This window comes from Oncorhynchus gorbuscha, linkage group LG13 (assembly GCF_021184085.1).
Source record: "Oncorhynchus gorbuscha isolate QuinsamMale2020 ecotype Even-year linkage group LG13, OgorEven_v1.0, whole genome shotgun sequence".
Taxonomy (NCBI): Eukaryota; Metazoa; Chordata; class Actinopteri; order Salmoniformes; family Salmonidae; genus Oncorhynchus; species Oncorhynchus gorbuscha.
This window is the reverse complement of record NC_060185.1, coordinates 33,444,619-33,469,565: the sequence shown is the minus strand read 5'-3', so window position 1 is coordinate 33,469,565 and position 24,947 is coordinate 33,444,619. Positions and strand designations below refer to the sequence as shown.

Sequence of the window (24,947 nt, the reverse complement as noted above, 5' to 3'; positions counted from 1 at the left end):
CTAATTATTTTATATAATCCGCTTTCTCCCACATTGGATACGGTCACTGTCCACGGTTCTGAAACAATCTTCAGTGCGCTGTAGAATTGGCACCTTTCCCTATGTTGCTATGTGCATAATAGCAAAGTTAACCAGCATATTGCGATTGAAAACAATGTGGGGGAGGCAGATGCAGCAGAGACGAGGACACAGGATATTTCATTTGGTTTATAATCAATAGCCTAACTGTTAAATGTGCCTGGCTTTATAAATTATCCATATATATCTACAGAAATAAGACCGATCTTGCTTATTTGCCTGTTTCAGTTTTGTTTATTAGCCTGCTGATTCCGTGAGCACCAAGCCTCATGCAAAGGCAAAATGTCGGATAAAGCAATTTCACAGATTCGGCTGTTTTTAATCTTTGCTATGCTGTAATAAAGGCTTTAATTTTCTTTCTCGTTAGGTATTGCTTATAATTTATTTAGTGCTGTTTACACTGTTTCAGACAGGCAGAAAAATTGCACATAAAATGCATGCAGCTCTCACTCCTATGCCCCCCTTTTTCTTGATCTCCTTATTTGTATTTTTACAATTATTATTAAGATCATCATTATAATAATCAGTAATGTCGTTATCATTAGTGGTCTTTGTATAACCACCATCGAGCTCTAGGCCTAAGAGTCCTGTTTACTCTTAATACCGTAACTTACTTTCAATATATAGGCTACTGTATCAATCAATAGATCATTCATTCTTTCATTCATGCCATTACACAGCATACGAGACATTCATGCTTTGTAATGAAATCAAGCATTTTCATTTTAAAATTAAATAACAAAGGGCGCTTTGAATAATTAGCCTAAACAATAAATAAACCGCAATTCACAAATACATGCAACTGTTTTTAGTCTGCTGTAATAAAGGCTTTATCTTATTTTTTTTGTTAGAACTGACTCTCTGGTACACTTCTTGAGTGTTTACACTGTTCCTAATGGACAGAAAAAATAATAATATTGTAATCGAACTGCTACTCTTTGTCACACATAATACTCAGGCAACGCTTGCTCCTATACCCTCCGTTTTCTTGATATCCAGTAGTCAAATGTCTTCCACAGACTGGACTTCCCATTTCCCTCCTGAGCAACCAGGAAACATTTGCCTGTTTCTAATTTCTTTTTCACATCCTCCCCATCCATTTAGCTGTCGACATTACTGTGTTGAGAGTTTTATGTGATTATCATAGGCTATAGGTCAGGCCCTATTGGTCACATGCATGCGACACTTACATGTTCCCCGTAAAGAGAGCAAGGGTTGTTTGTCGTAAACAAATTATGGATTTCCGTAACAGAACTTTTCAGTCAGAAACAAGTAAGAAACTAAATGGCTGAAATGATGTAGCATCTTCAGCACGGACAGCGCAATAAACACTTGCTGTTGTGCCTTTTCGCTGCAGTAGGGAGGAGAGCGAAACAACGTGCGCAAATCACACAGGCACTCGCCGTCATTTCTTTTAACTGTGTGAACATCGGACTCTTTCTTGAGTCATTTGTCTTAATTATTTAATCAAACAGTGTGCTTAAAGTATCAGACAAGCTCTGTGCATATGTAGTTGATTTTATTCAAACACATGGTATGTCAATATATGGAAAAATAAGTCTAAACATTTCGATCAACTTATTGGTCAAAAGAACAGGATGACAATTTTTTTTAGTCTGGGACAACCCTAATCACCAGCATTATCAGTTCCTCCGCTACCTCCTACTTCCTCTCTCCTTCCTCACATCCTGCTTCTTTCTTCCTTCCATCCCTTTTGCAGTCTGGGAAAGAGAGTTTGCAGCAAGTAAACAAAAAGCTTATTGCAGTGAGGAAAGAGTTTGGAGGGAAGAAAAAGGGTATGATTGATGTGGTCTGAGACAGTGGAGAGGGGGAGGGAATCTGGGTGAGCAACATTGGTCTCCATTAAAGCCAGATGAATTGACTTCTGTCCATTGTGTGTGCAGATTGATAGGGGAACGCAGAATAGAGGCACTTTTGGCCAGAGAGTCATCTAGTGTCTCTTAAAGGACTAAATGGGGTTGGGGAGTACTGGTGCCCAGTTCTGTGTGTGAGCCAGGCCTGCTCTGGCAGCTGGGCCTTTTGAAAAAGCGTGTGTGTTTGTTTGTGTGTGGGTTCAGCTGGACTAGTAATGAATGGCTCAGTGAATGAGGATCTCCAGTCCCCAGCCCCACACACATCCTCTAGTCACTTCACAGAGGCCTTCATAGACCCTCAAAGTTGTCCAAAGGCATTTATGTATGTATGGCACATGAGGATACAGAAGGGGATGCGGAGAGAAAGGGATTTTTGCTGCTTCTATTGCTGAGCACAACGTAGTTCACTGTGCTTCGCTGAAGGGGGTTTAGTTAGCGGAGTGAAATCCCCCAGGCCTCTGCTATGTTCTGCTCTACTCTGTTCTCTGGGTGGGTGGTGAAGATCTCTCAAAGCTGAATATTGCTGATGAACTGGGAATGGTGGACTTTAAAATCCGGCTATAAACACTGAGGCAGTAGTAGCCCATACAAAGGAGTGACTCCTAGACACTGATCTTGGGTTAGTTTTGTATTTTCATCCCACTAATGGTTCAGGTTAGGGTTGATGGAGGGGAAGCTGATTTATTAGATCTGTACCTAGGGGAAACTAGAGAAACTACCCCAGAGCTACCTGATATACAGTAAAAGAGAGGCAGGGTGACATGGAAATATCCCAATGTAGGCTATCCCCTTTGAGAGAAACTAAACCAGTACTTCCTCACACGTGCATGGACTTTGAAGTGATCCATTGTGTGAAAGTCCACTGATCTTTTCAAATTTAACATGTCAGTTACACATACCGTATGAATTATAGCTCTGCCCTTCAGAATGACTCCATGACCTATATGGTGCTCATTCACCCAAATCAACTGGTACAGTAGTCGTTACTGTACATGGACACACTGATTTGATGGCCTTCACCGATATGGTCAATAAAAAAGTACTCGTTCTGTATTCCATTAGGTTTTTCAGAATTAGGCAAACTCCGGTAACCTGGGGAATGCATTAATCCTTTGTTGTCTGTAATGGATGACCTCACTAAAACAACAAACCAACAAGGTTGTATTTTGTCAACCTGTATGGAACTTACACCACCAGGATGTTTCTATTGCCCTGATAAGAGGTTTCTGTTGTGGGTGTGACTGTAAAACAACGTCTACACTTGCAAAGGTGATGATGTGTGCTTGTGTTTACGTGCGCGTGTGGCTGGGCGTGAGTGTATGTGGTTGAGCGTGATATACATGGCGTGATATACAGTGCATGCTGAAACCTGAAGTCACCCATCCATTTATCTTTAGGGCACCATCTCTTCTCATTCAGCTCCTTGGCAGAACATAAGCCTTACTGTTCTCCAAGCGTTTTCCCATAAGATCCCCTGTACCATGAGAGGAGTGATATGGATGTGAGCCAGGACATTGCAGGATGATGTCATTGTATGGGGTCTCATGGGAGGAAGCTGAAGGGCTTTAGACGTCCAGCTGTGATGATGACATCACTGAGAGAAAGTTATCGGTCTGTTTCGCACAGCTGCAGAGTTCCTTCACATAGACTCTCTCCACATGGACTGGACGGCCCAGTTGCTATTGTCAAACTCCCTTAGTGGGAACTAGGGTCATTTGGTTGAATTTTCTGCAATAGTTATTTTCTTTGCCTTGGTCACTGGCGTAAGGGCTTCGTGATGCTAATTGTTGGTCTAAGCTAGGAAAATGTGAGTAAGTCTGTGTACTTTTTTCAGGACAAAATTTCACACCTCTCAAAGAGGGAAAGCACTTAAAATTCTTGTCTAGCCTCTCCAAATGCGCCGACAACATTCCTGCATCAAGGCTCTTATCTTCCCAGCTCTCTTTATCAACATTGTTGGTCTTATACAAAGTGTGCATGAAGCATCCCTAGAGCAGGTTTGGGACTTGCCGAGACTCGTCCATGGCTATAGGAGGTCTTATTCAAACAGCTCGGAATCTGTCAGCTCTTCAGGCTAACAAAGGTGGTAGGCATTCCAGTTATGCAGCGGAGCACCTTGCCCCTCACACAGAGAGCATGCTGGGGCCAAGCTGCCAGTCCCAGCCCTGTCACTAAAGCCTGAGCAGTTGGCAGCCCTCCCAGCATGGCCAGTGCCTACACGTGCATGTAATGTGAAAGGGCTAATGTAAGGTGTTTATTGTGAAACATACTAGCCCTCACGTCAGACTACATCAGGATTAATGGACAATGTACAGCGGAGAGAGTCTGGGTTAAGATTGTGGGAACTGGGAAGTGATGAGGGCTGTTAGGAGGTGGATGGATAGGCAGATTACCCTAATGACCAATTCAAGGTTACACAGCGGACATGGGAGGGTCTGCTTGGCCATGGCACAGCTTGTGCTTAGCTGTTCGAACCCCATTCCACTGCTCGGCTACATCACCGCACTGCTCCCTGTTGAGCTAATTGACTTCCCCCAATCTGTCTGTGTTGTGCAGAAACTTCTGCACTGGCTGTAAAGCTGACAGCCCCTCTGCAAATGAACACATGCATACACATGCTCAGACACCCACATATATTAAGCTAGTATAATGCATTAATTAATTATACAATTATAATTACATTAATTAATTATACAAAAAATATATATATATACAATTTCTTCCCCAAGAGAGGCTACTGACTACTTTCTATTAAACCTAGTAGTCATGAGAGCTATTGGAAGCGTGTCTGTGAGGGGTAGTTGATGTTGTGATAGGCTCATTAGCGGCAGGCAGGCAGCTGACTGACTGACTGACCATTGGTTCTGGTTGCTGAGTGGACGCCCAGGCATGTGAAGAATCTGTGTCTGGGCTCTGAAAGGAGAGCAGCTGGCCAATGGGACTGGAACGTGGGGAAGGCACCTGTCTTAGTGAAAGGGTGCACTGTAGACCAGAACAGGTGTTGGCATAGCAGTTAAGCTTTTCACTAAAAGCATACACACACATCCTGAATTATAGTCATTTATTCGGGAGAGGCCCCTTCAATGTTAAGGTCATTGCCATTCAACCCTAAGCCTTTCCGTTCAGCCCGCTCCCCCTGGCCAGTGAAAGGGCCGTTGTGATGATGCCTCCCTTCCTTCCTGCCCTAAGTCTGCTGTCCCTTAACATCAGCTAGCTCTACTTACTGTGTTGGACAACTAACTAAAACCCCAATGACCATCCACCACCACCACTCTCTGTCTGTGTGGCATCCTCCCTTCTCTCTCACAGCTCATTTCAGATATGTCAACAAGGCACAATGCACAGCCTCCTCCAATCCTCCCTTCTCCTCCCCCTGCACAGATGGGCTATTGATCCTAATGAAAGAGCCGAGCGGAGGAAGTGACTAGCTCACGTTCGTGGCCAGATGCATCATTCACTTACCGCTCTGTTTAGGATCAGAGAGCATTTGTCTCATTGCAGCCTCTCGTCTCATTCGTTTCTTAATTAATTTCCCATTTCAACTTGGCTTTTGTTCAGTGTCGCTCCTTTCAGTCATCATCCGGACCTGTAAACCAATACCGTTGAACAAGAGACACCTGCTGAATTTTCTCTCTCCCTTGCTACCTTTAGCTCTCTCTCCCTCTCTACAGTCATAGAAAGCAGTGCCAGACTTATGTACACAAATAGTGTAACACTAAACTGGGCCATTGTGCTTTGTTTATGTTTAGTCAAATTCACATGGCTAATTGTTCTCCCGCATCGCACTCTCTCTGTCTCTGATACCAAAGGCAAATGCCTTAATGTTGTCACTCCTGGCAACATGAGCAGTTTAAAGAATGCATACAACAGGAGCACTGCCTTCTAGGTGTTTCGACACAAAGGAGTATTTTTGACGTCACTGCCTCGCCTGGCTAAACAAAGAAAATACATCCTCAAAAACAGGAGTGGACAGCAGCTTGATCTGCAGCTGGATGCTGGTTTCAAACATGTATGGCTCAGGGAGAAGGGGACGGAGGGAAAGAGATGACTGGATTTAAGGTTATTTTATGTCTCTGTCTGAACGTTTGTGGGCTTCAGATTCAGGCTGATAAGGGAAACAGGAGACACAGCATGTCCGGAGACGAGCTTTCTGGCCTTATCGCGTGTGTGTGCACACGTGTACCTCGCCGGCTAGACCACAGACAGCAGCCCCCTGTCTGCTTACTGAGCTCTCTCTCACACAAAGAGCCTCACCTTCCCTCACTGTTACCATGGCCACAGCCAGCACATGGCCCTCTCAAACTGTCACCAGCAGTGAGGTGCACAGCTCAGACACACTGACTTGAAATGTATTGGCTTACTGACAAAACAAGAAAAATGGCTTTTTCCTAAATGTCAGATCAATGGAATTGCAGGTAGAGCAGAAATATAAATGATTATTATGTAAGGCTGTTTTTGCTCTGAAGTGTCACCATAGAAAAGTGCCAGGGTAAGGTGTCCTTTTGATCACCTTTTGAAAGCAAGCAGCATTTAGTGAGGGAGTTTGAAGAAGGAGAGGTAGAAATTTTGGACAGTTTTGTGGCTGTGAGCAAGGAGGAAGCCTGTGATGAGTGACTCATGACAGACAAGGGAAGAGAAGACGCGTGGTTCTGTTCTGTGCCATCCGCCGCAATGATGACTGTGTGCATCCCAAATGGCACCTTATGCCCTTCATAGGCCACTACTTTTGACAGGGACCTATGTGCTCTGGTCAAAAGTAGTGCGCTATGTAGGGAATAAGGTGCCATTTGGGACTCAGACTATTACTCCTGCAGAGGCAGATCACACTGCCAGGCAGGCAGGCAGGCACAGGGTGAATCCACAATCATTAACTTCTCCACCTTGCACTCCTCCTCAGATGACCACGCCCTCACACAAGTTCCTCGCAGCTTTACTTCTATGGAGGAGTTGAACAGAACTGATAACATGGTGTTTACTTATCTACAAGTTATACCTTGAAAGCACGTTAGGACATAAGGTTCAGCAATTGGTGTTTATAGTTTTGTTTATTTATTTCCCATGGGGAATCTTTGTTGTTTTCCTGATTGAAACATCTCTCCTTCTCTTACCCAACCTGCTAATGAATGGGTTCAACAACACTAAAGGCGTGGCAGAATTTTTCCACAGATGTTCCGTTGGGATTGAGCTAAATTAAGCCTCCCACACACCACACGGCACAGATGAAAGTAGTGTACACACAAATCCTGGTATCTCACTCACCCACATAGGCTTACTGTACATTCAGAAAGTGAGATCAAGGGACAGAGAACAAACCCTCTGACCTGACTGTTGGTAAATCCATAAATAATAGACCAATCTCTATGGATAAAGCACTAAGAATAGTAGATCACCTATATTCTATGTAAACCCTATCATGATGAAGAAAGGAGAGCTACTTGGAACTTGAACTTGGTGCTGTTCCTTTTTGCATCAGCAGCTCTTAAAAGGTGACAAGAAGGACATTCCTTTTCTCCATTGTTCCCTCCAGACACAAATACAGCCTGCAATGAACCACGCTGGTCTTAACAAGCAACAAAAGGCTTTATGGTTGTTGTGGGCATTGAGTATGAAACAAGAGCACAGTGGTGAATCACAGGTCAGGTAGGTTAGACACAGAAAAAGTATTGCTTTCATCAGTCCTCAATTTTATCTTGTTTGTCTAACTTACACCTCATCTATTGATGTGCCATAGAAGCAAGGTATGAATAGCTTGATCTTAATTAATTGACTGCAAGCCTTGTCATCAAAGAGGCAGCAGGGTAGCCTAGTGGTTAGAGAATTGGGCCAGTAACCGAAAGGTTGCTTGATTGAATCTCCGAGCCGACAAGGTAAAAATCTGTCGTTCTGCCCCTGAACAAGGCAGTTAACCCACGTAGGCCGTCATTGTAAATAAGAATTTGTTCTTAACTGACTTGCCTAGTTAAATAAAGGTTCAACCTTTTTTAACGCATGTTATTGCATTCTGCTGATATGTATCACACAATGAATGTTTTGAAGGCACTGAGTAGTGATGAAAGGTTATTATACAAAAATAAGTCTCACCAGTGCCATCTTTAGCGAACGCTAGCATTTTGCTACATGTTAGATGTCTATGTGCAGGTTTGAGAGCAGATGCAGACTAATCAAAAGATCTGTAGTCCATAAGATATTATTAGTAGCAGGGAGGGATTATGTGTTCAACCCACCTGCTGTCCCTGGGGCAGTGTGCTGGGGAGAAGCAGTATGGAGTTGGTGAGGTAATCCGCCTTTAGCCACCAGCTCCCTGGATTAGCACAGTGCTAATGTTGGCCTGCCACCATGTGATCCTGTATGCAGGCCATTGTTGTTCTCCATAATTTGTGTCTTTTTGTCGTCGCCTAAACTTTTTCAATGGACCAGTGTGACAAAAGAAGTTGACACCGGGTTAGAGGGTCAGGACACTTCAGATCATGTAGTCTGCTTTCCTCTGTGTAGTCTCTCTTTCTGTAGGACTTCCCTTACATTGACATTTTAGTCATTTAGCAGACACTCTTATCAAGAGTGACTCACAGTCAGTGTGTTCATCTTAAGATAGCTAGGGGGAGACAGCCACATATCACAGTCGGTGTAAGTAAAGTTTTCCTCAAAGTAGCTATCAGCAAAGTCTGTGCTAGTAGGAAAAGAGAAGTGCAATTTGTATTTTTTATTTGTTTATGACTCATCCTTGCTCTGTGCGAGGTGTAGGAACAACAGTCACTGTTGTGTGCATTATTTCAGTGATGGACGAGGCACTGGTTTCTACTACACCATGGAGTAGATGGCTTGGCTGTCCAGGCAATCAAAGGGGCTCTGCCTGACTCACCTTATGCCTCAGTGAGCACAGAATAATGGTCATTAAGGAGTGTGCTTAACCAACAGAATGACTAAATGACAGTATAATGTGGTCTGTCATGTCAGGGAGCAGGTAAATCAAGATGAACTGGGCTGCAAGGTCAATGAACTGTCACTTGCCACAAGTGACACTGACTGTAGTGTAGCGCCTTGGACTTAGAGAACATTTTCAAGGATACCTAATTTAGAAACTAAACCGCTAAGTGGCTTGAGATAGATCTATTACCTGTAGTTGGCCATCCGCCAGTAATACTTTATGGAGAGAACCTTTTGTCTCGGCTTGGGAGTAACCGATCTCAGTGTGGTTTTAAAATTCTACAAGCACTCAGGGGGAAGATTACTCTGGGGATACATGCTGATGGAGGAAACTAACTAGCCATGGGCTTATTCATCACTCTCAGTACTCCCTGGTGTATTATCTCTGGGCCTGGTTTATAGCTATGGACTCGAGGCTTTGTATTTCGCCAAACGTTCATTTCTAGAGGTTGATAGATGCTATACTCACAGTACTCTTGCTGTGTTGTTTGGTGGTGGGATGCCTTCTGGGGGAAACCTCTACGGTATACTGTATGTGTCTGCTTATTACATCATACTTTAGTGTTGGTCATAAGTATCAAGGCAACTTTTGTGGTAAGTAGTGAAAAGTTCAATTGTAATCTTGGTCAGTCTTAAAGCTTTTTGCCTTTGTTAGAATGTGCAGTGGATTGACTTACTCTCTCAGGGATGCTGCAGTCTTTATCCCTAAAGTAGGCTGTCCCATGAGGTCTCAAATATACTTCATTTCCCAACGAGGAACCATCTCACCTCTGCATTAAGGAGCTGATACCTCCAGCTAATCACAGGCAGTGCTTTAAGAAGCAGTCCTTTATCCTCCAGGGATGGAATAGTAGTCTTCTGTTTCTCTCATCCCTCAGGATTAAGACCAAACCTGCACTTCTCATCTGCCGGATATCCTGCTGGTGAATACCTGAGATTAGTGAAGCGTCTGTAAGAGGAGTCTGAATACCTCCTGTGAGTTTGAGAGGGGGCAGGGTGTTACCTTTACCTCTCAGATTTACTGTGTTGCTTTACTTTCTGGCTCCAGTAGCTGACTCAGGTTGGGCCCTGGTCAAAAGTAGTGCACTACATAAGGAATAGATTGCCAATTGGGACAAATCCTCAGTGTTTGAGGAGTGATGGCAGGACAGTCTCTCAGTCCTATGCTGTGTGTGTGTGATAAGACGAAGTGCCTCCTTTTAATAAGCCAGTCAGCACCCGGGCTAGTCATAAACCAGTCTCTGAGCCCCTCTGCCCAGCGTTGGTTAGCATTCTTCAGGATTACTGTGGAGGCACCACAACTTTTCAAAAGCAGCAGGCCTCGCACATTGCAGATCACCCCCACAGCAGACATCTGCCCCCTGAAGCAAAGATACAATTAGATCTGTCATCAAAACGGCTCAAATTTGCATGTGTGAGGAAATTAATTTACTGTGTGTGCACACTAATTTGAGTCCAATATGTGTAAACTGAAGATTCCACTCTTTCTTCTAGTGCCCCAGTTTACCAGAGTTGTGATGGTAGTAAAGAGAGCAGGAACAAACAGTACTGACAAGACTGTGGTGTTTCACACATCTAATACCTTGACAGGAGCTCTTAACACTTCTTCGGAGGCTAGTGGCTCCTTCTCACATGTGTGCCATGTCAAACCCAGGACCTTCATTGGCCCCTGGTGGTAGCCAAGCCCTGTGAGAAGCTCAGCCCACCCCACTCCACTATCTCTACACTCTGGGTGCATCTCAAATGTTACCCTATTCCCTATATAGGGCCCATAGGGCTCTGGTCAAATGTAGTGTACTATATTGGGAATAGGGTGCCATTTGGGATGCAACTCAAACTAAAGATCAAAGACAAGCTTCTAATTTGTATGCTCTCATCAAGCCCACATTCTTAGATGGGTTCTCATGGATTCAACTGAACTTCTCAGAGCAGTGATACTGCTGGTCCTGCATGGTGGTGTGTGTAAAGTGTGTGTCTCTAAGGGGTTTCTTGGCTGTGTATACTTTGTCTATGCTGTGAGTGTGTTGAGTATGAGGGCGGCTGCAGTCATGCGTGGTATGCAGCCAGAGCCCAGCTTGCTCTCAGTAGTATTGATGGAACCGTTCTCCATCTCAACCCCCACCCTGGACCCAGATCAGCAGGAGTTAATGAAATTGAATTGATTTCCTTGTACCTCTTTCATGCAGTCAGAATATAATCCTGGGAAGAATTTAGGTGGGGAAATTATGTGGGAAGACATTCAGGGCTCTAAAGTTTGACCAATTTGGCCGAAATATCCAACCAAATATTTTCCTGTGCGACCAGGAGTTTTATTTTGGGATAACTGTGAGACTATGAAAAACATTTCTCAGATAGTAATTGTTGTAATGACAAGGCTTCGCTGCACCATTGTTTGAGTGCCCTAGAGAAAGGAGCGAGTGCAGGTTCGTTAGCGTCATGGTTGCACCCTTAACTACAGAGAAAACAGCATGCTTCTAACCCAACCATGTCAAAAGATCTGACCCATATTACCGGCACAATGTTTATCTTTCTATAGTGCAGGGTTTCCCAAACTCGTTCCTGGGGACCCCCCTGGGTGCATGTTTTTACATAGCTGATTCAGATGAGATGGTTATGAATCAGGTGTGTAGTGCTACGGCAAAAAACTAAACCAAGACAGAACACAGCTTGTTGTTTCCAATGGGAACAAATTAGTCATAGTGGTCAGAACAAGCAAGGAGGTGGGAAGAGCCAAGCACACGTTAGCAATATCCTATTGGCGCGTTCTGGTATACATCTGCATATTTCCGTTAGGAAATGCCTACTCTGTTGTGTGCAATAAATACATTCGTTATTGCGCTCCTAAAACAGCGTGATTTAAAACAAACCTTTGCAAAGGGTAAAGTCTACAAAACTTAGTCCACTCTGTTCACAACATATTTTTAGTTTTGGGAACCAAAAACTGTATGTATGACAAAATTTGCAGAATGTCTGCCAAAATCCACCTCGTTCCATCTTCTCCCATTGCCCGCTAGTAGGCTTCCTCTCACTACCATATTTGGTAGTGAGTGGGCATGCCAACCAGATGCTTCATGTTTATGCATCCAGTGAAATATCTGTCTCCTTGTTCTATCTGTGACTAAAATGTGCACCCAGGGGGATGGCCCCAGGACCGAGTTTGGGAAACCCTGCTATAGCGGATCTCTGGGACAAAACTTTACATTCATAAACCATGTCGTGGGTCATCCTACAACTACTTGCATTAACCATTTGTTTAGACTTTGTTTAGTCATTTTACCTCATTGGCTGGCTAACTATCTCATAACTTTACCACTATATCCAAACATTTGGGGCCCCAGAAAGAATGGAAAAGGGATTGCTTCTTCAGGAAATTAATAGAGGGAAATAGTAATGGTGTCTTTTTGTTGGCACTAACTCCGCCATGGTTCGTTGGACAAAGCCTATGGGGGACATGACTGGAGTTTTTGTATGGTTTTTGGATAGACGCCGAAGATGAGGTCTGTGGTAAACACAGGCTTGGGAGATCTTATACGTTTTGTTCTATGAGATAATCTTCATCAGCTAATGTCACTTATTTTGAAGAATTTATGTAATAAAAAACACCATATAAAACACAAAGGCTTCATAATTCATTTCTTCATTGTTTTGCCTACCAAGCAAGTTTATGCTACACAAGGTTTATTTGATCTAATAGAAGTTTCGTAATGCTTAAGTTGTTATGAGTGTACTGATATAAGTAGGACACGTGACATCCCGGTATCTTTGAGAGAAAAAACACTTTATATTGGAGTTTCCTCAAGATAGTAGTGCTGAGCGATTTAATTTTGGTTGTTTTTTGTTGACCGACGTCGGTTCAATTATTAGAATTTCATTTAGTTCGTTTTTTTTTCTGTGAGCTCATCTCTAGAGATATATCAGATCCAACCTGAACTGTGCAATGTAGTAGGGAGTTGTAGTTTCCAACAGGTCAACATTCTACATAGTTTAGTGCATACAACGTGGTAATTAACTACAATGACCATAATCCATTGCGCATCTACTTATCAGGTCTCTTTCTTTTACGCCTACTACAGAAGACACAGAACAATGCAAGTTCATGAGGGATATAGTGAGCAGCTATTAGTTTGTGTGGTATCTCTACCAGAAAATACATGATAGTTGGTATTCAGCAGTCATTAGCCCTATTTACTTTACCATTCCAGTGTTTTACTTGCTATACTGTATTTACTTTTCCACCATGGCCTTTTTTTTCCCTTTACCTCCCTTATCTCACCTCATTTGCTCACATCGTATATAGACTTGTTTATACTGTATGTTTGTTTTACTCCATGTGTAACTCTGTGTCGTTGTATGTGTCAAACTGCTTTGCTTTATCTTGGCCAGGTCGCAATTGTAAATGAGAACTTGTTCTCAACTTGCCTACCTGGTTAAATAAAGGTGAAATAAATAAAATATAACTTTGAACTACTAAAATAGTGATTTTGTCTGACAGCATAGGCAGCAGCTCTATAGAGATGATGATTTGGAATGAAATAATAAAGTCATCAAATAAAACAAATGTAATATACACAACTGAAATATTTTATTAAAGTTATGTTAAGTGATAGGCAGTAATGGGCAGTCACTACCTTCATGGCTGCATCCTTCCCTCTGACCCTCCCTCCTTCCTTCCGTTTCCCCTCTCATCTGTGCCCTGGCAGGTGGCTGGATCCTTCCCTCTCACCCTCCCTCCTTCCGTTCCCCCTCTCATCTGTGCCCTGGCAGGTGGCTGGATCCTTCCCTCTCACCCTCCCTCCTTCCATTCCCCCTCTCATCTGTGCCCTGGCAGGTGGCTGGATCCTTCCCTCTCACCCTCCCTCCTTCCGTTCCCCCTCTCATCTGTGCCCTGGCAGGTGGCTGGATCCTTCCCTCTCACCCTCCCTCCTTCCGTTCCCCCTCTCCTCTGTGCCCTGGCAGGTGGCTGCATCCTTCCCTCTCACCCTCCCTCCTTCCGTTCCCCCTCTGCTCTGTGCTCTGGCAGGTGGCTGGATCCTTCCCTCTCACCCACCCTCCCTCCTTCCGTACCCCCTCTCCTCTGTGCTCTGGCAGGTGGCTGGATGCTTTTGGGAGTCAGTGTTTTCTGTTACGCCGGAACACAGTCGACTTGCATCAGAGCTGTGCCACTATGAGTCACAGTGTATCCTAACAGTGTAGAGCAGACGCTCCTGGATTCAAACCGATCAACCACCTCAAATCCCCCCCTGAACAGTGTGCAGATCCTATTCCATTATGTATTCTCGGGGAACTGCCTGTGGCTCAGAACAGACGTCTGATATCATAAAAGTCAAAGAACTAGCCGTCTGTTCCTTTTCTTACAAGGATGTCAGCGAACATAGCTTTGCCCATTTTTTTTTGTCAGTTTTGACGTGCTAGCTTGTTCCCCTAAGCTCTACTCGGGGAAAAGAGCTGCTGCCATGCATGCAATTCACAGCAGGATCCAAAAGCTTAATTTTGACACTATTGCAATTCTAAAACCCTTGGAAAATATACTTTAACACAGTATTACTCTTGAACAACTGCCTGCGTTAGTGCTGTTAAACAAAGATGGCATTTGAAAAACAAATTGATATTTCGCTAACCTTTGAACGTGCCAGGACTGTGTGAATTAGCTGACAGATGTGTTTGGAGAACTGCAAAGAAAAATGAATGTCGTTACGTAAGTGTCGTGAAATCGTGCCGTCCCTTGCATCTAAACAACTTCCATCTTTGTGCATTTTTCTACAGAGCTGTCCCATGATCAATACCTGCGTCTGTAATGGCACCCTTTCCCATATATACCAGGGCCTGTATGGCTCTATATAGGGAAAAGGGTGCCAGTTGGGAATAGGGTGTCATTTGGGACACCTACAGTATGTTGGAGAGAGCAGGAGGAGCAAGAGAGCCATGGAAACGCTACCAGACTACTACCCACACATTTGTATGAGGCCTAGTCGGCTTTCCTCCACTTGCATCATTTGTGCTAATGTTGCTAAGAGCAACAGTAGAAAGACTCATGAAAAGTCTTAAGAGTGTCTGTCTGTTTTTAGAGTAGATACAGAAAACGTAGGTTGTAGATCCAAACTGGAATCTTGAGGAACTAGGCCTAATACCTATAAGGCTGAATCAACTCTTGTTGATGTCTGTGACATTCAGATATACAGACATGGTCAGTTCACATTAAGCTGTCACTGACTGGACATAGACATTGCAAACACCAATGATGTGAGTCAGATATGATTTTACAAATGACACTTGCTGTACAAGCATGTCCTCTATGCATCGGTCAATCAAACCCTGATTTAAAAAGTCAAAACATAACAAGATGTATGTACTCAACTAAATTAAACGAAAATAAACTTTACAGCATGTTGATTCAAACATGCTTCCTTGCTGCATGTGAAGTACTGTAGCCAACTGTGTTTGGATTTATCCCAAAAACCCTAAGGATATGATTGGCCTATCAAAGGTCATGGGTTTCTGCACAACATAATCCTGTTGAACTCTGTTTAACTCATCTCTGATTCATTTTCAGAAGTGTGAAATTTCACACAAGTCGTCATGCTACAGTAAACTAAACTCCAGAATTCTCTGAACCAGTCAGGTAGTGAGGAGTTAACCGGTGATGTCATTCATGCATAGAGAAAGTGGAGGTAGTTCCTTCTCCTCCCAGGGACAAAGAACAAGGCTGATGTGAGCCTCCCTGTGTCCCAAGTGGCACCCTATTCCCATATTGGTCCGGTTCAAAAGTAGTGCGCTATGTAGGGAATAGGCAGCCATTTGGGATGCAAATCCTGCCTTTGTCCAGGCTGTAAACTGAGTCAGCATTTAGCTGGAGTAGGGAACATTACCCTCCCATCGTATCGGGTTCCATAGACAGAAACACCTGCTTCACCCCATGTCCTCCACCTCCTTCCTCATCCAGGAGATCCCTCTGATTGCGTCAAAACAAATTGCACACTTTGCCCTATATCGTGCACTTATTTTGACCAGGGTTTATAGGCCTCTAGCCAAAAATAGGACACTATAGGGAATAGCTAGCCAAAAATCGTGCACTATAGGGAATAGGGTGCCATTTGGGAAGCACATTCTGACTGTTCTTTGGCTAGGGGGCATTCTTTCACCCGGTCACTGCCTAATGACTCTCCCTGCACTGTCCTACAAACCTCTTCACTCATGTGAATATGGCCTATACTTCGGCTCACTTCTCTAATCTCATTTGCCTCTTCTATAAATAAAAATATATTCAGTCAAATGTGTTAGAGTCTCTTCATCTTTGCATGAGAGTCCTTTAATTATCTCTAAATGCTACTACTGGGAATCGTATAAACAACAGAACATGTAGTTGACGACCGGTCATTTCATTTAACTGGCAAGTGTTAAAATGTTCTCCCCTTCAGCATTGCACAGGATAGGTTTATTGTGTATATATGATATTATCCAATACAGAATGGCCTTTAGGGTTGTGTTTCTGTAGCGTGAGGCAGCTCGATGTACAAGTACACCTCCTGGACAGGAGGCTAGTCTGTCAACAGGCAGACTTGTAAAGGGCAGTTATAATGACAGTCTCATTACTGTTGGAAACTACAGGCTGATAATTTGATGTGAGTTGTAACACACATACACATTCATATACACATACAAAAAACTGTTGGATTTGGGAGATTAAGGGAACTCCTGCTGAGATGAAACAAGATTCCTGTTTTCTCCCAACATTCTGGCAGCAGAAGCATGGAATTGAGATCAGCTGGGAGACTGAAAGCCAGGAAGCCTGAATAAAGGGAACTGGTGGCATTTAAGATCTTGTTTGTGTAGCATAGTTAATCCACTTCTTTACTTGAAAATAAAATGATTTGGCATGAAGATGAACATAAAACCTCAGAGTAAGCTTCCAAAGAAGACCAGCAAGCCAGGCCTGATACAGTTACAAGCCAGACGACACAGTCAATTTTCTTGATGAGATCTGAGTTTGAAAAGACCTCTGCTGAGTCCCAAATGACCTATGGGTCCTGGTCAAACGTAGTGCACTATTTAGTTAATAATGTACCATTTGGGATGCATCCAACCTCTTACAGTCATAGTAACACTCTCTCTTTTGGATGTTAATGTGTCGTAGACGTCCTGCTTTCCAGAACTCTCAAACTCCTCTGAGAGGTGTTTTGTTTAGCTCTCCACAGCCATTCCCTCTATTATTGTAAACAGGTTCAGGGGTCTCCCTGGTAGTCAAGAGATCAGGCTTCAGGGTCATTCTTAGGCCTCAGTCGGTGAGGTAGCAGCCATCAGGAGCCATCTCCTCTTTCTCTGTGTGTGATGGCTGTACTGTACTGTCCCTGACGGGCCGTTTGCAGTCTTCTGCAGGCCAACCAAACCTGGGGGCTTTGTCTTGTTTTTGTCAGTGGCCGTCTGCCTATCAGGAGGCATGTGGAGGGTGACTTTCAGTCCTCATCACTATCACTGGGCTCAATGGATGGCTGGTTAATCTGCTCTCCGGGCCTACAAGAGGTTTTGAGGGCAAGAGAGGGGGTGCAATTAGGGTCTGGGGAGTGGGGGACGGTCCAGGGAAATACTAGGGTAATGCTGGGGGGGGGGGACTTTCACTCATGGAGGGGAATTGGGAAATGCCCCTAATTAGAGCTGGGGAGAAGGCTGTTGTCCAACCAGATAAGTGGGGTGATTTTGAACATGTAATTAGCTGTGGGGCATACTCATCTGACCTTCTGCTGTTTTGGTCTAGGGGCCTGCTGGATCAGATGTTGGCCTCCCTGTGCTGCAGCACAACAGCTGTGGAGCCTAGGCTACTTTCACAATATGAGAGACAGGGAAAGGATGGGAACCCATTGACATTTTAATGTGCTGATTATATTAAACACGCTATTTGTATTTATTATGGATCTACATTCTACATGGGTTCCAGCCAAATGAAGGCAGTTATACAATTCTAAAAGCATTAGAACACTAAGTGTGTGCCCTCAGGCTCCTACTCCACTACCACATATCTACAACACAAAATCAATGTGTACAAGTGTGTATTATATTGCGTATGTTTGTGCTGCTTCACAGTCCCCGCTGCTCCATAAGGTGTATTTGTATTAGAGGTCGACTGATTAATCAGAATGGCCGATTAATTAGGGCGGATTTCAAGTTTTCATAACAATCAGAAATCAGTATTTTTGGACACCGATTTGGCCGATTTTAAAAATAATTTAAAAAATACAATTAAAAAAATAAATTAAAAATAAATAAATAAGTAAAATAAAAAACTTACACCTTTTATTTAACTAGGCAAGTCAGTTAAGAACACATTCTTAATTTCAATGACGGCCTAGGAACGGTGGGTTAACTGTCTTGTTCAGGGGCAGAACAACAGATTTTTACCTTGTCAGCTCGGGGATTCGTTTTTGCAACCTTCCGGTTACTAGTCCAATGCTCTAACTACCTGCCTTACATTGTACTCCACGAGGAGCCTGCGTGGCAGGCTGACTACCTGTTACGCGAGGACAGCAAGAAGCCAAGGTAAGTTGCTAGCTAGCATTAAACTTATTTAAAAAACAATCAATCTTCACATAATCACTCGTTAACTACACATGGTTGATGATATTACTAGTTTATCTAGCGTGTCCTGCGTTGCATATAATTGATGCGGTGCCTGTTAATTTCTCATCGAATCCCAGCCAAACGGGTGATGATTTAGCACTGTCGTTGCACCAAACCTAACCTTAAACATCAATGCCTTTCTTTAAAATCAATATACAAGTATATATTTTTAAACCTGCATATTTAGTTAATATTGCCTGCTAACATGAATTTCTAATTATTAGGGACATTGTGTCACTTCTCTTGCGTTCCGTGCAAGCAGTCAGGGTATATGCAGCAGTTTGAGCCGCCTGGATCGTTGCGAACTGTGTGAAGTCCATTTATTCCTAACAAAGACCGTAATTAATTTGTCAGAATTGTGACATAACATTGAAGGTTGTACAATGTAACAGCAATATTTAGACTTGGGGATGCCACCCGTTAGATAAAATACGGAACGGTTCCGTATTTCACTGAAAGAATAAACGTTTTGTTTTCGAGATGATAGTTTCCGGATTCGACCATATTAATGACCAAACGTGTCACGGGATTCTTCTGTTGAAGGAGAGGCGGACCAAAACACAGCGTGGTTATTTTGATACATCTTTAATTAAGATGAAAATAGAACAATATACAAAAACAAGAAACGTGAAAAACCAAAAACAGCCCTGTCTGGTGTAACAAACACAAAGACATGAACAACCACCCACAAAACCCAACACCAAACAGGCTACCTAAATATGGTTCCCAATCAGAGACAATGACTAATACCTGCCTCTGATTGAGAACCATATCAGGCCAAACACAGAAACAGACAAACTAGACACACAACATAGAATGCCCACTCAGATCACACCCTGACCAAACAAAACATAGAACATACAAAGCAAACTATGGTCAGGGTGTGACAAAACGCTCATATTTCTGTGTGTTATTATGTTATAATTAAGTCTATGATTTGATAGAGCAGTCTGACTGAGCGATGGTAGGCAGCAGCATCCTCATAAGCATTCATTCAAACAGCACTTTTGTGCGTTTGCCAGCAGCTCTTCGCAATGCTTCAAGCATTGAGCTGTTTATGACTTCAAGCCTATCAACTCCCGAGATTAGGCTGGTGTAACCGATGTGAAATGGCTAGCTAGTTAGCGGTGTGCGCGCTAATAGCGTTTCAATCGTTGACGTCACTCGCTCTGAGACTTGGAGAAGTTGTTCCCCTTGCTCTGATAGGGCCACAGCTTTTGTGGCTTCGAGGGTAGCTCATATCGATGTGTTCCTGTTTCGAGCCCAGGTAGGGGCGAGGAGAGGGACGGAAGCTATACTGTTACACTGGCAATACTAAAGTGCCTATAAGATCATCCAATAGTCAAAGGTATATGAAATACAAATGGTATAGAGAGAAATGGTCCTATAATTCCTATAATAACCTCAACCTAAAACTTCTTAACTGGGAATATTGAAGAGTCATGTTAAAAGGAACCACCAGCTTTCATATCTTCTCATGTTCTGAGCAAGGAACTTAAACGTTAGCTTTTTTACATGACACGTACTGCACTTTTACTTTCTTCTCCAACACTTTGTTTTTGCATTATTTAAACCAAATTTAACATGTTTCATTATTTATTTGAGGCTAAATGGATTTTTATTGATATATTATATTAAGTCAAAATAAATGTTTATTCATTATTGTTGTATTTGTCATTATTACAAATAAATTAAATATATATTTTTTAAATCGGCCGATTCATCGGTATCGGCTTTTTTTGGTCCTCCAATAATCAGTATTGGTATCGGCATTGAAAAATCATAATCTGTCGACCTCTAATTTGTATCTATTTTTTAAATTCTAATGTTACTGCTTGCATGAGTTACTTGATGTGGAAAAGAGTTCCATGTATGTGGTTACTGAGCTGTTCTGTCTGCAGTGCTTCCCCAACATGAGTGATTGGTTAGTTTGTTGTTTATCAGCCTCTCACCCTGTATAATCATTGATTTGTACAAGTCAGGCACTGTTATCTCTGCCCTGTGTATCCTAGTAGGCACATATTTTTCTCCCATGAAACTGTGTCCTAGTTGTAGTGAAGCTGTTGGTATCAGTAGTGTTGTTGGTTTGTGAGTCAAGTGGACAGGGTGCAAGGACCCTGCGGGTGACCAGGCTGTACTGTATGTATGCAAAGGACTTTTCTCTTTTTTCTGTGTTACAATATTGTTTATCCTCTCACAGCTGCACAGTGCTGAGTGATTAGAGGTGGGCATTGAAGTAGTCAAGGGCATTGAACGGTAATTAGTGCAATCTTACTCCACTGTAAGGAGGCCTTCAAGTAGTCATAGAAATGGTTTGTCAAGAGAAGGGGAAGACTTGTATAGAAGCTATTATTATTCCAATGCCCCCACCTCTCTCTGCTAATGTGCATTCACAAAGTAGCAGTGAGCTCCACAAACAAGCTGGCTGGAGAGTCGGGTAGCATTATGAACAGCGGGCCAAGCAGATGAATGTGTGGCTGCAGGTCTTTCTCTGCGAAGCAGGGAGGGAATCATCCTGACAGCCTGTGACGATGCTCTTTTCGCCTGTCTGCCTCTGTGTCAGGTAGAGCAGAGGAGCCGTCTGGGTAGGTCTTTAGCTGTAAACCCTGCTTTCCTGCACTGCTTACATCTCCCCTGTCTAGTCCAGCAAGGAACACCTTTCTCTCTGTTCCTATTTCCTTCCTCTATATGGGGAAACAGTCACTACACATCCCCATGTCCCAAATGGCCGCCTATTCCCTATACAGTGCTCTACGTTTGTGGGCCCTGGTAAAAAAAAAAAATTGTGCAATATGTAGGGTGTTGTTTGGGATGTAGCCCACATCTCTGCGTCATGCAGTCCGGCCCTGTGGCTCTAAAACTTATCAACATCAAATAGATGAGTCTTGAATGACGGAGATGAGTAAATGATTTCACAGTACATAGATGTTCTGCTGACTGGGCTCTCTCCCCTGGGGATCAATAATGGGTTTTTTTTTAAAAGCTGGAATTGTTGTTTATTAATTGCTCTCCAGCTCCCTGCTGACAGAGTGACCCTAATGGACTGGAATTACTGCTGTCTCGTAATGCATTAAACTCACCTCTATCTCCCCGTCACCCCTCTGGTCTGTTGTTCTGTGTGCAGCTGATTCCACAGCAACTGGGGAGACAGGCCAGGCATTCCAGCCAGGGCAAAGTGCAGGGTGATCATTGATCATGTGTCCCAACATCACAAGGCCCTGGGTCTCTGGTCCACTCCCATTGGCCTCAGGCTCTGTCATGTGACATTGAGGCCAACTAGACTACAGGGTAACAAGGCCCCTGGTCAATAGGCACATTGTGTGCATCCCAAATGGAAACCTATTCCTTAAATAGTGCAAAAGTAGTGCACTACATAGGGGATAGGGTGCAATTTGGGAAGAACACATTGTAGGACCCTGGGAGCAGAGACCACTGCCCTCCCTGCCCCCTTCGGGCTGCTTGTTTTCCCATTAATCTATTAATGTTCTTTGGAGAATGGAGAGGTCAGAAAAAGTTTGTTCATTAAAAGATGTCTTTCTGTTGTTTACCTAGTAAATGGTAGTAGGACAGATGGAGCTTCAGGGCCTTGTTGCTTTAACCCAAAATACTGAGGTTATTTTAGTCTCTCTCACACCCGTGGGCAATGAAAATGTATGCAAAGCAAAGGAGCATTTCACCATTTGTGTTACAACAATGGCCATATTGATAGAGGTACTGTAACAACATGCCTGTCTGTCTGCGGCCTATGATAATGACATTGCGATCTCATGTATGTGCACTGGGCCACGACGAAAGTGATGTACATCCTCATCTCATGTCACTGACTGACCGACCCTATTGATCCCCCTGATCCCTGACCCAGCCACCTCTATGGCTCAGCAGGGGGCCTGCAGCCCACCACTACACTACCACATCTCTTTAAAGGGTGCACACATCACACAATGTGGATTTCCCGTTCATCTATCGATCGGTCAGCGCGCTGTTGACATCTGACTGGCGACATTGTCACGCGATTCTGTATGTAAAAGTGTGTCAGCCACTGATTACCTTTTAAAGTTGCTCTTTGTGTCACTGATTGACTGGCTTTGCTGTACAGTAGATCTATGGACTCAGCACGCAGTGAGCCCACTACCTGCCTGACTGCCTATAGTACTGCAGTGACGTCATCTCCGTTATTTACCAGAGTGAATATTTCATGGTGACATCAGGACTGGGGACGTGCTGCGTTGTTACCTGAGGGCCACCACCACCCAGCTCATCTGGCCCCTTGGTAAAAGGCCTCTAAATCAGGGCAGGGAATTCGTTTTTTTGTGGTGCTGCCTGTGTGATAAACCCAGAGATCTCAGAGATCTTATTTTGGGTTTTATTGCTGCTGGAGGGTGGGAGGAACAAAGAGAGGCAGCAGCTAGTTGCCCAGCCAAGCCACCAGCGTCACTGGCAAATCAGCAATCAATATTTACTGAGGGAGGGTATAAAGACCCGGCTTTACCGCCCTCTTCAGCCGCTTCACACACGCTCAGTTTGTCATCCCCCTGCCTTCAAAAATAGGGGTAAAAATGAACACCTTTGACATGAGAGAGAGAAATAGGGGGGCGGGGGCGGGGGTGAGTGAGAGAAGCCCTTAATGTATTATGGATAGACAGTTCAGGTTCTAATGTGTTCTCTTTTCCTGTCCAGTAATAAAACTGAATTTGTGGAAATAAATCCCTAGAAGGAGGGAAGATGAAAGGGCAACTGCATAAAAGCCAGTGGCTCAGAAACTCACCTGGCTTTATTGTACAGTGCAGTGTGGTTGGGATGGGTGTGTGAGAGCAGAGATGGGGTGGTGATGCTTTTGAAGGCAACTAACATGTATTTTCCTTCTTGTGTCTTACAGTGAGGGGGTCTTCAAGTGCCCAGAGGACCAGCTGCCCCTGGACTATGCCAAGGTACGGTTAAAACCCTCTTACCCACTTTCTCACATACGTATTCAAGTTTCAATATGATCTGTGTGCCAGTTAAGCAATACTTTAGCCTACAACCATAGTTAAGCCTACAACCATGCCCCAATCAACATAATTCACCCTCACTTTTGATGTCTCTGGGCTACCCAGTAACTTACCCATACAACACACTAATTATGAATGTCCTGGTCAGGCTGAGATGAGGCCTTATTTTAAATGTGAATCTGAAGGGACCCAAATGGTACTATATTCCCCATATAGTGCACTATTTAGACCAAATATAGTGGACTATATAGGCAATAGGGTCCCATTTTAGACACAGCATGGACACGTGAATCACCATGTCCTTGCCCCAGACCCTTAGACCAACAGACAGACAAAGGGCTCAGGCAGCTAGCTAGCCATCCTAGTATATTCCCACTAATTGTGCTAATGAAGAACCACAGGCTACTCATTCCCCTTGGAATGTCAGGTTTGATGGCGGTCCGTTTCTCAATGCACAAAACTCTTGCACACTACGGTCGACATGAAAGTTTTAGAGTTTAATACAGTACCCATGAAAAACAAATGAGCAGACATTATTACACAACCGGAGAACGGCTGGGGAGTGGTAATAACACTCTCCAGCCTAGCAGCCAAAGTCAAAGGTTGTGTTTAAATGTTTTAAGTATTGCATTGCTGGAGAAAAGCAGGGTATTGGGTTGATCTGTTAGAAAAGGGAGGCAAAAGCCTTCAAATCACTAAAATAGTAGCTCTCCTAAACCTCTTCATCCGGGTTCCACTGAAAGAATACCACATCTAAATCTCTTTAATTCACCTTTTGGCTTCTTACTCAATCTTTTCTTTTAAGCATTTAATCAGATTGTACTGGGGGGGAAAGATGGTGGCAGTCTTTATTCGTAATGAAAGAATCACTCTCTTACAAACTTACATTTACATTACATTTAAGTCATTTAGCAGACGCTCTTATCCAGAGCGACTTACAAATTGGTGCATTCACCTTATGACATCCAGTGGGACAGTCACTTAACAATAGTGCATCTAAAACTTAGGGGGGGTGGGGTGAGAGGGATTACTTAACCTATCCTAGGTATTCCTTAAAGAGGTGGGGTTTCAGGTGTCTCCGGAAGGTGGTGATTGACTCCGCTGTCCTGGCGTCGTGAGGGAGTTTGTTCCACCATTGGGGGGCCAGGGCAGCGAACAGTTTTGACTGGGCTGAGCGGGAGCTGTACTTCCTCAGTGGTAGGGAGGCGAGCAGGCCAGAGGTGGATGAACGCAGTGCCCTTGTTTGGGTGTAGGGCCTGATCAGAGCCTGGAGGTACTGAGGTGCCGTTCCCCTCACAGCTCCGTAGGCAAGCACCATGGTCTTGTAGCGGATGCGAGCTTCAACTGGAAGCCAGTGGAGAGAACGGAGGAGCGGGGTGACGTGAGAGAACTTGGGAAGGTTGAACACCAGACGGGCTGCGGCGTTCTGGATGAGTTGAAGGGGTTTAATGGCACAGGCAGGGAGCCCAGCCAA

At 43.8% G+C, this 24,947-nt stretch overlaps 1 protein-coding gene across 1 annotated transcript in view; it reads left to right on the top strand.

The window, feature by feature from the left end:
• Window positions 1–24,947, top strand: part of LOC123992749 (TNF receptor-associated factor 4-like) — a 45,725-nt gene that overhangs the window by 8,942 nt on the left and 11,836 nt on the right. The window contains exon 2 of the mRNA XM_046294233.1: window positions 23,362–23,413. Coding sequence (XP_046150189.1) covers window positions 23,362–23,413 — 52 coding nt within the window. The remainder of the gene's footprint in view (window positions 1–23,361; window positions 23,414–24,947) is intronic.